Genomic DNA, 11,234 nt, shown 5'->3' with positions numbered 1-11,234 from the left:
AAAAAAAAAAAAAAAAAAGGTGTAATAACAAACCAGCAATATGTTGATCTGAACTCCAAGCCTTTGATCAGACACACCTAATAATTCACGACCATCTAGACAGTTATCTTCTAAGAAAACAACAAGCTCTTCGCTCGGTTCTCCGCGCCTCAAAGCAGCCAGCTCACCGAGAGCTTCCAATTGGCCGTCAAACTTAAGAATAGCTACTCGCCTGACCACCTGCGTACACCAAATATTTGGTGTAAGAGAAACTAAAAACTAAACAAAATAAAAAATTAGAAACCAAACACTAGGCATTTAAATCAGACCTGTCTTGCTGACTCCGGAGACTCGAACAGTCTACCTATTTCCACAACGTCAGCAGCAGCCGCCACGATTCCTTCATCGACCACTCTGAAGAGGGCAAATCCCTCTGACGATTCAAACAGTAAGAGCATGCTGAGACCTCAAGAAACAAAGAAGAATAGAGAATATCGAAGAGAAGAGATCTCGAGAAGTAAGGAGGAAGAGGCAAGCGGAAAACCCTAGAATAGAAATCCCTTCGGTAGCTCACTTCTTTAATAGTGGGTGGACACACGACAACGTATTGGGATTATTAAACGAACCTCCTGGCCGCACTTATCCAGATTGTTGCTTTACTACCCGCAGATATATTTTTATTAAAGTCTAATACTATTGTCTTTTTTCTTTTTTCTTTTTATATCTCTTTATTATTATAATCGATGTCCAAATTTTTTTACTAGATTATTACCAAATCTGCTGCTACTACTGAAACTAGTTAGTAAAATCGAGTCATTAAAAATACCATTTATCCCAAAATTATCATATTCTAGATGAGAGGACCCAGGTTTAAAGTTTTATAAATTAAATTTAATTTAATAAAAATATATTAAAATTTATTATACGTTATTTTAAATTTTTATTTTTGTTATAATACACTAGTTTATATCCATTTACAAATCTTTTATGTATGTTACTATTTCAAGTGTATTTTTTTACACCTAAATATACTTTATGTTACAAATATATATATTCTTTATCACCACCTAGAAAATGTCTATATAAACACATTAAGCCAACTATTTCACTTTCACTTCTGCATAGTTTTTTAATTACTAAAATTGTTATTGCTGGCTCAAAAAAATCATTTTGAATAAAAAATATATTACATAATATGCTAATCAATGATGTATCATCACAATAATGTATGACCACCATGGAGCAAAACCTCGGCTCCGCCCTCATCCCTTATGGAGAGAACCTTGCGTCCAACCTCCTTCACCGTGGAGAGAACCTTGGCTCCGCCTTCCTCTCTTGGGGAGATAACCTTGCGTCCAATCTCCTCCACCTTCCTCTCTTGGGGAGATAACCTTGCGTCCAATCTTCTCCACCATAGAGAGAACCTCGGCTCTGCCCTCCTCATGTGTGGAGAGAAATTGTTCTCGTCTTTTTGCTCTAAAAAAATGGTAGCCAGGAAAAGGACCACACGAACCGTATGTAACTTCGCCACTGGGGCAAATGTCTCCTTGTAGTCCGTCCCGTATGTCTGAGTGAACCCACGAGCTACAAGGCGAGCTTTGTAGCGTTCAATGTCACCATTGCTCAAGTACTTTATGGTGAATACCCATTTGGAGCTAACCGCCTTTTTGCCTTTAGGTAGATCAGCTTCATCCCAAATATGGTTCTTAGTCATGGCTCCTATCTCGTCTTTGACTGCTCCTAACCATTCGTCATGATCTTTAGCTTCATCGTAGGTTTGAGGAATCCAGTGAACCTCAATCTTACCGAAGAAAGCTTGGTATTCCTCGGGTAGCAGCTCATGGGAACATACCGCTTGGATAGGATGAGCAATAGCTTGACTGCTATAGTAGAAGTTTTTGTCCCGCCAGGTAGAGTGATGGAGGTTTGACTCTCTCACTTCTACGAAGAGCTTGATGAGGAGGTCGTGCCTCTACTGGAGACATCCCATATTCATCGTTAGTGGTGTCTCTCTGCTTGACAAATCATCCTCCACAGCTTCAGAATGTTCTTCTTGATTGGTCGCATCTCTAATTGATTCAGCACCAGGAGGATAAGAAATAGTCTGCAGTGGTTCGTCGTTGTCCATGGAAGACGTAGCTTGACCATCACTTGTCTTGTGTGAAGAATGTCCAATATGATCGAGTAGGAACTTCAAGCTTGATGCTCGGTAATTTGGAGAGTGAGACAGATCCTTCAAACTGTTCCAATCTTTCTTGTCAAAGTAACCTGCATCTTCGATGAATTTCACATCTCGAGAGATAAGCAGTCGACCCGTAGTTGGATCATAATATTTATAACCTTTCTGCGTTGTTGAGTAGCCGATGAACATGCATTTGGTGCTCTTAGGATCGAGTTTGTTCCTTTGCTCCCCATGTACTAACACAAAGCACACACAACCGAACACACGTAAGTGATCTAAAGATGGCTTGGTTTTGTTGAGTACCTCAAATGGAGACCTATCATCAAGAATCTTTGTTGGAGTTCTATGATAAGATAACACGCTATCATTACTGCATCACCCCAAAACTTTTTTGGTGACATTAGTATGAAACATCATCGATCTTGCAACATCCATAAGGTGTCAATTTTTCCTCTCTGCTACACCATTTTGTTGGGGTGTATATGGGCAACTTGTTTAGGATGCCATGTTTGGCCAAATGTTCCTTGATCTTGTGACCTGTGTATTCTCCTCCATTGTCGGATCTTAGGACCTTTATTTTGGCATTGAAGTGGTTAGTAACCTAGTTTTGAAAGTTAACAAATGCATCATACACTCTATCCTTAGATGGTAACAAAGTAATCCAAGTATATTTTAACTTTTCATCAATGAATGTCACAAAATACTTGTTATTGTCTCTAGATAGGCATGGTGATGTCCAAACATCTGAATGTACTAAGTCAAAACAATTCTCATAAATAGTAGTAGATTTAGGAAAAATAAACTTGCAGTGTTTTCCAAGAATAAAGACTCACAACTTGAATTGTCAAAAGAAACATTAGGCAACATTAGATTAAGAGCTCGAGAGTGAGGATGGCCTATCTACCATGCCACACTGCATTTAAACTAAAAGCAAAGCAGGATTTAAACAAAGGAGAAGGACTTGGTGAAGTGTTCTCTAAGACATAGAGATCTCCATTAGCATTCCCCTCTCCAAGAATCTTTCCAATCTCAATATCCTAAAAATGAACACTATTAGGACCAAAGATGGTGTAGCAGTTTAAATCATTAGTGCCTCTTTTAACCGATAGAAGGTTTGATGTAAAGGTAGACATAAAGAAAGCTTTTGAGGTTTTGTCAAACAGTTTCAAATCCCCTACTCCTTTTACTGGTATTCGATCCCCATTAGCTATGATAACATTTCTTAGAGCTGGTTTTATGTTGTTTATCAGACTTGAGTTACTTATCATATGATGAGAAGCACTGGAGTCAACAACAATCAAACTACTTGGTTTAGAAGCTGAACTTGAGGCAGAGGCGATGGATGGAGTTAGTGGCAAATTATAATCTGGATATTGCTTACCATTCTGGTAAAGCTAACTTGGTGGCAGATGCTCTAAGCAGGAAGCGAGCGGCTTCTGCTCAGGAGCAGGACATGGAGTCTCTAATGAGTGAGATCAGTACTTTGAGGTTATTTGCTATTTCACAAGAGCCATTGGGACTGGAGGCAGCTGACAGAGCGGATCTTCTGAGTAGAGTGCGGTTGGCTCAGGAGGGTGATGAGGGGCTGGTGAACGCCTCTAAGGCTGCGGGTTCTGAGTATCAGGTCTTTGCTAATGGAACTATCTAGGTGCATTGTAATGACCCTCACCAAGGGTAAAAACCTCAAAATAAAAGATCAAAGAAATGGACCGGAAAGTACTTGAAAAGAAAGAAGGTGTAAAACCAAGAAGAACGACCAGAAGAAGTCCGAGAAAATATTCGCTAGTCAAATAAAGACCGAGCCAAGACCGGAGGAATCAAGTGCACGACTAGGACTCAAAGACCGAGCAGGAATTGGAAGAGTTGGCCGAAAAATGCCAAGAAATGTTGCCAAGAAACATGTACCGAGAAAATTTGTCGAAGGCCCGAGAGGAATCGTCGAGACACACAGTCAAAACACCCGAGATGTAATGACCGAACGGACCAAGGCATACTGTCCGTATTGCCTGAGAGATTACCGAGCGTACCGAACGGAACGGCCGGACGACCCAGAAAACTGTCCAAAGGAGATGAGAAGAGCTGGAGGGGAATGTCAAAGGTGATAGACAAAGGATTGAGTGTTTTGGGAAAATTTATTATTTTCTCAAAATTACGACCAATAAGAAGCAAGATAAGTGGGGGAATTAATTTAATTAAGAAGATTAAAGAAGATAGTGGAAGATTAAGCTTAATCAAGGCGTTTAAGGAAGAAGTGGTGTTAAGGTGGCCAAGTCTCACTAATTTTCACCAAGAAGACTTAAGGAGAAGAAGAGAACCACATTAAGCCAAGTCACACAATTGCCTTATAAAATTATGTGGAGATTAGCGACATGCACTAATAAAAGAGAAGACATGCACTAATGAGGAGGAGTTTTATGCACTAATAGAGAAGGATTAGGAAGCTAATTGGCGAGCTTTGATTGGATGGAGAGGCACTTGTCGCATAAACAAGAAAAGGAGAAAACACATGTCGATTTGCACTAAGGAGAGGAGGAGAATTCGAGCCTATAAATAGAGGGAGTGAAGCTCATTATCAAAGTTTCTCATTTTCTCTCATCTCACTAAACACTCAAACACTTAGAGTTTTGTTTTCTCTCAAAGTTAAGAGAGAAACAAAGGAGAGATCGCCGAGAGAGAGATAGTCGCATAAAAGAAGGAGTTGCTGCCGAAGTAATCTTAGGCGAAGAAGCGGAGTTGTTATCAAGTGATCATCGAGAAAACACGGAGGTGGTGTCGAGATCAAGCTGTCAAAGAGAAAGGAGCTTCTAGCGAAGAGGCTATTGAGAAAGAGACGCGGTTGGACTAAGTAAGCCGAGAACGAGAACGGTTGAAGGAGCGGAGGAGTGTCAAGCGGAGACCGTCTGATCGTGTGGTGCCGTGAGTCTGTGTAATCATCGTCGATACGCGAGAGGTGAGTCTGCGGTAATGCATGTAGGGTGCATGCATGTAGTGTTGGTTTAAATTGATTGCATGCCTAGTAGGATTCATCTTAGTGAAATGTGTAGATACACATCTAACTTGAATCACCTTGCATGTTGAATTGGTTATATTTTAAGTAATTGGGACTTAAAATTTGGTTAGAATTGCATGCGTGATAGAACCTAGTTTTGCTTGATAATTTCTTGTTAAAACCGGTTGCATGCACAAGAGAAGATTAAGTATTTTGCATTGTTTTGCATAATTTTAATCGAGGTTAGAACATGCTTAAATAAACCTTGGGGATTTAAATGAGTAAATCGGTTAGGTTGCATGTTAATTTGGACTTAGGATTTAAATGGGTAAATCCTACTTGGTTGCATGCGTATTAGGACTTGTTGCATAATTTATGCTTAAGTTGCTTATGTGGTGTGCATGCGTATAGATTAATCACAAGTTGCTTGATTTTATTCTTGCTCCTTGTCTGATTATTGCTTGTTTAATTCTCGCTTGATTTCATGCTTGTATGCTTGACTAATCGTTGCTTGAATTATTCGTGTGAGGTTGATTTTAGCTTAGTCTCTCGAATTCGTTTCTTGAGTCGTAAGCTAGAGTAGTGAGTCGATATTTCTGGTTCCAAAAGTATATGTCACGCGTGAGTTCCCACGATCACTTGCGCGGAGACATTGTCACGGCTGGCTAGCTACTAGCGTGACCGCTACATGACGATGTAGTTAAAGGTGGGATCATGCCGGAGAACTTTGTGGTCTCGGCATGGAGAAGGAGGTGGAACGGAACAGATTATCGAAGGGCCCTAGGTGTAAAGAGTCTAGAGTAATCAAGAGTCCCTTGTTTATGGCTAGTCGTCTTTGCATGTGGTGTTTGGTGTAGGAGTCTAGGATAGTTCAAGTGTTCCTTGTTTATTCTAGATTGTCCTTGCGTGGTGTAGATGAGTCAAGAGTCTAAAGTGGTCTTTAGTCGTCTTGTGTTGTGAGTAGCGAGTCTAGATCTTTCGAAGTGTGTCGTAGTGATCTAGTCTTCTTGCATGTTTGATTGTTTGATTGCTTCCGCTATAGCTTTTGCTGCGTTGCTTTGATAACTTGCTAGTTTGTTTAACTTGCTTGTTTTCGTTGTTTACTGGGGTAGTCGGGTTGGGAAATAGAATCCTGTTTAGGATATTAAAAGGGGTACCCAGGCTCACTGAGTAATCTTAGATTACTCATGTCTCAGTTGTTGTGGTTTTGCAGGGAAGCCTAAGTGAGTCTAGAGCCGGAGCAAACTTTAGGGTACCGGATAGGGTTTTCTTGTGTTCCTTGTAAAACCCTATAATTTTACAAATGGTTATGTATATTTTTCCGACTATCTAAATATATATTGCTTTAATAATTTGTTTGTGATGAATTATTTTACTAAAGTAATATATATGCGGTTTTCAGGAAAACATGGCAAGTTGCAAATGATACTCGGCCTTGTCCGGGCTAACACAACGCACCAGGCCGCGAGGGTTGAAAAGCCTAAGTAACCTCGGTTGCGGGTGGGATTGTGCTAGGGAGGATCGGTCGGGAAGTCTGCAGCTTCCGTCCCTCGGCCGGACCACCTCGGCGCAATTTTGCAAGTGGCGTCCCGTGGCTGTCCGATGGCCTTCGTGGTCCTAGGACGGTTCGGGGGCGTTACATGCATGGTCGGGTTTGTGTGCCTAAGGATGAGGGTATGAGGCAAGAGATTCTGAGAGAGGCTCATTCGACACATCATGATGTAGCCTCTATCTCTGTAACGCCTCAAGCTCATGTCCACTCTCAGTCCATGAGACAACTTTCCTAAGTGGGCCCTACATCTATTCCCGGCCTGTGGATCCACCCATATTCGATGGCCGGTTTGTTAAGTCTGGGAGGCTTTAAAAACTTGTTTACCGATCTTACAAATAATATTTTTCTGTGTTTTGTCCTCGNAAGTGAGTCTAGAGCCGGAGCAAACTTTAGGGTACCGGATAGGGTTTTCTTGTGTTCCTTGTAAAACCCTATAATTTTACAAATGGTTATGTATATTTTTCCGACTATCTAAATATATATTGCTTTAATAATTTGTTTGTGATGAATTATTTTACTAAAGTAATATATATGCGGTTTTCAGGAAAACATGGCAAGTTGCAAATGATACTCGGCCTTGTCCGGGCTAACACAACGCACCAGGCCGCGAGGGTTGAAAAGCCTAAGTAACCTCGGTTGCGGGTGGGATTGTGCTAGGGAGGATCGGTCGGGAAGTCTGCAGCTTCCGTCCCTCGGCCGGACCACCTCGGCGCAATTTTGCAAGTGGCGTCCCGTGGCTGTCCGATGGCCTTCGTGGTCCTAGGACGGTTCGGGGGCGTTACATGCATGGTCGGGTTTGTGTGCCTAAGGATGAGGGTATGAGGCAAGAGATTCTGAGAGAGGCTCATTCGACACATCATGATGTAGCCTCTATCTCTGTAACGCCTCAAGCTCATGTCCACTCTCAGTCCATGAGACAACTTTCCTAAGTGGGCCCTACATCTATTCCCGGCCTGTGGATCCACCCATATTCGATGGCCGGTTTGTTAAGTCTGGGAGGCTTTAAAAACTTGTTTACCGATCTTACAAATAATATTTTTCTGTGTTTTGTCCTCGCTTGCACAGTTCCGACAATCACTTCCAGGAAGGTCACCCATCATGAAGTTCTCGCAGGACACTTGACCTNCGGGAAGTCTGCAGCTTCCGTCCCTCGGCCGGACCACCTCGGCGCAATTTTGCAAGTGGCGTCCCGTGGCTGTCCGATGGCCTTCGTGGTCCTAGGACGGTTCGGGGGCGTTACATGCATGGTCGGGTTTGTGTGCCTAAGGATGAGGGTATGAGGCAAGAGATTCTGAGAGAGGCTCATTCGACACATCATGATGTAGCCTCTATCTCTGTAACGCCTCAAGCTCATGTCCACTCTCAGTCCATGAGACAACTTTCCTAAGTGGGCCCTACATCTATTCCCGGCCTGTGGATCCACCCATATTCGATGGCCGGTTTGTTAAGTCTGGGAGGCTTTAAAAACTTGTTTACCGATCTTACAAATAATATTTTTCTGTGTTTTGTCCTCGCTTGCACAGTTCCGACAATCACTTCCAGGAAGGTCACCCATCATGAAGTTCTCGCAGGACACTTGACCTAAAAAATAAGTGCATTTTGGTGACATATGTGGCCAAATCAATTCTTTTAAACCTTTCCACAAACCATGGTGCCACAGTCTTTGAGATCCTATGGATCTATCAACAACGATTTATGTTTTTCTAATCTATATATCTATGTTTGTTGTAAGCTTGTGTTTGATTAGCCTATTTTATCTATCTATTAGGTTGATGAGATTCTAATCGTTATCTCCCTTTGGGATTGAATGAATAATGATAAAAACTATGTTTGCAAAAAAAGGGTTTATGACCAACCGTTGAGAAATTAGAAGAAAATTAATTTGACATAATTAAAAAACAATAGATAATTATAAGCACGGTAATATATGAATCCCAAATAATTCAAAGATAAAAATATAAATTAAATAAAACAATCTAAAAAATACTACAATAACCTTTAAAATACAGTATTAGAAAAAGAAAACGCATATATTAATATTTTTTTGGGTCAACATATTAATCTAAATTATTCCCATCTGAAAAATAAAAACTAGGAGAAAATTTTGGTTTTAAAAAATAAGAAAAATTTAACTTCCCATTAAAAAAAAAATTCCCAATTAAACAAAGTTGAAAGCAGTAGTTTTGAATAAATTATTTAAATATGAGACGATCTATGCTTATATAGAAGTGAGTATTTACAAAATTTAAAATTAATAATTAACTGTATCTTTCACTTAATCCCTTTTTCTATTTATTGTAGAATTAATAACTTAAAATTAAAAATAAGTAAATCATATTATAATTTTGAATTTTATGATATATATATATATATAATCTTCTTATAATTATTTTAAAAAACTTTGTATTTTTTTAATAAATTCTGTTATTTTTGATAATTATCTTCTTACATTATTAATTTTTTTTAAATTTTTTTTTTTTTTTTGTTGTAATCAAATTTCTTCTTTTAAATATTAACTTTTACACATGTCAAAATCTGAGATTGATAACTTGACAAATGTCAAAATCTTATTAATGGCTAACTTTCAAAACCCAACTTTCTATAATTAGATACTATTAATTGGGGAGCACACTTAATAATAATAATAAAAACAAAAAAACCATAACATATATCTATGTTGCGACCAACTCCAACAGCAGCAACCTTGTAACAGATCCACTTGCCTACATAATTAAAAAATAAAAAAGATTTAAACTTTCTAAAACAATAGTAACAATTATTAAAGAAATAAATGATAAACTCTTTTTACAATTGGTTATAAGTTATAATTGTATTTGTTCGTTAAATATTGGATGTTTTGCAAATAGAGGAATAACTAAATTTTTTGACCATTTATGTGGCTAAATATTTATATTAATTTTTTAACCCGCAATATATTTCATGACTATTTGTTTGTTCGATTTAGTTTGTTTTGTTTAGTGTTTGAGATTTCATTTTGATTTTGAATTATTATAACAAAAAAAATAAGTGATATAAATACATAATAAGTCATTTATACGCTATGATTAAGTCACATTTTTCCTAATGATTTAATTATTTTACACAATCTTAGTTAAATCAACTTTATTTTATATGTCAAATATTCTAAGTCATAGTCCTTTTACTAATGGTTTCAATGAATTTTCTACTAGATTTGGAAACTTATGTCTTTGATAATTCTTAGGTCATTACTATCCTTTCTGCTACTCTCGGATGAACTGTCCAAATTCAGTATAAGTTGTTTTTTGTGTCACTTCATGATCGATGAAAATATGTTACTAAATGTTCAGTCAAATGGATCTGATCACTTATTTATTTTTGGGATTTGGTGTTTGTAGGATGGTTCTAAAGAAGGACGAAAGTTTTTGCTCTTGTATAGGTTATCAGGGTCTGAACCGAGTCACTAGGAAGAACAAGTACCCTCTCACGCGGATTGATGAGTTGTTGGATCAGCTGAGGGGTGCTACTTGGTTCTCCAAGATTGACTTGACGTCCGATTACCATTAGATTCCGATAGATGAGCTGGACGTCAGGAAGAACGATTTTCATGATGAGGTATGGGCACTATGAGTTTGCGGTGATGCCCTTTGGTTTGACCAATGCACCAGCTGCGTTTATGAGGTTGATGAACAGCGTGTTCTAGGAGTTTTTGGATGAGTTTGTCATCATCTTCATCGATGACATCCTGGTGTATTGCAAGAGTCCTGAGGAGCATGAAATCCATCTAAGAGCGGTTCTGAGGAAGTTGTAGGAGTGAAGCTTTTCGCTAAGCTAAGCAAGTGCAGTTTCTGGCAGAGGGAGATAGGTCACGTTGTTTATGCAGCAGGAGTCGTTGTAGACCCAGAGAAGATTCAGGCCATCAGGGATTGGCCTAGACCGCAAAACGCCACAAAGATTAGGAGTTTCCTCGGGTTGGCAGGATACTACAGGAAGTTTGTGAGGGGTTTAGCGAGTATGGCACAGCCGATGACTAAGCTAATAGGAAATGACGTTTTCTTTGTGTGGTCACCAGAGTGTGAGACGGCTTTTGCAAGCCTCAAGTAGATGTTGATGAGTACACCAGTATTAGCCTAGCCGGAGCAGGATTAGCCATATGTGGTGTATAAAGATGTTTACAGAGTTGGTTTGGGGTGTGTGCTGATGCATGAGGGAAATTTTATTAACTATGCTACACGACAATTGCGGAAGCATGAGGGCAATTACCCTACCCATGACTTGGAGATGGCAGCTGTAGTTTTCGCTTTGAAGATTTGGGTATCTTATCTTTATGGCGGAAGGTGCAGGTATACATAGATCATAAGAGCCTGAAGTATATCTTCACTCAGCCCGAGCTGAACTTGAGGCAGAGGCGATGGATGGAGTTAGTGGCAAATTATGATCTAGATATAGCTTACCATTCCGGTAAAGCTAACTTGGTGGCAGATGCTCTAAGTAGGAAGCAAGCGGCTTCTGCTCAGGAGCAGGACATGGAGTCTCTGGTGAGTGAGATTAGT

General features: G+C 39.5%; 2 protein-coding genes across 3 annotated transcripts in view; one reads left to right on the top strand and one right to left on the bottom strand.

The window, feature by feature from the left end:
- Positions 1–617, bottom strand: part of LOC104732721 (probable nucleolar protein 5-2) — a 2,448-nt gene extending 1,831 nt beyond the window's left edge. For both annotated transcript variants that reach the window (XM_010452300.2, XM_010452301.2), the window contains exons 1-2: positions 309–617; positions 34–219 (exon numbers count right to left, since the gene is read on the bottom strand). In XM_010452300.2, the coding sequence (XP_010450602.1) occupies positions 34–219; positions 309–437 (315 nt within the window). In that variant the 5' untranslated portion in view covers positions 438–617. The remainder of the gene's footprint in view (positions 1–33; positions 220–308) is intronic.
- LOC109128009 (uncharacterized mitochondrial protein AtMg00860-like) lies at positions 3,504–10,785 on the top strand. Its single transcript, XM_019233668.1, has 2 exons — positions 3,504–3,639; positions 10,493–10,785. Exons 1-2 carry the CDS (start codon positions 3,504–3,506, stop codon positions 10,783–10,785), a joined length of 429 nt encoding a protein of 142 aa, XP_019089213.1.

Source organism: Camelina sativa, chromosome 12 (assembly GCF_000633955.1).
Source record: "Camelina sativa cultivar DH55 chromosome 12, Cs, whole genome shotgun sequence".
Lineage (NCBI taxonomy): Eukaryota > Viridiplantae > Streptophyta > Magnoliopsida > Brassicales > Brassicaceae > Camelina > Camelina sativa.
Note: the sequence above shows the minus strand (reverse complement) of the source record. Positions and strands in the feature narration are given on the sequence as shown.

What these genes read in the sequence shown, in the direction of transcription:
- LOC109128009 (XM_019233668.1), top strand. Translation starts at nt 3,504, where the DNA reads ATGGAGTTAGTGGCAAATTATAATCTGGATATTGCTTACCATTCTGGT. An exon ending in GTCTCTAATGAGTGAGATCA is followed by an intron (nt 3,640 to 10,492) that starts GTACTTTGAGGT and finishes AGGAAGTTGTAG; the next exon opens with GAGTGAAGCTTTTCGCTAAG.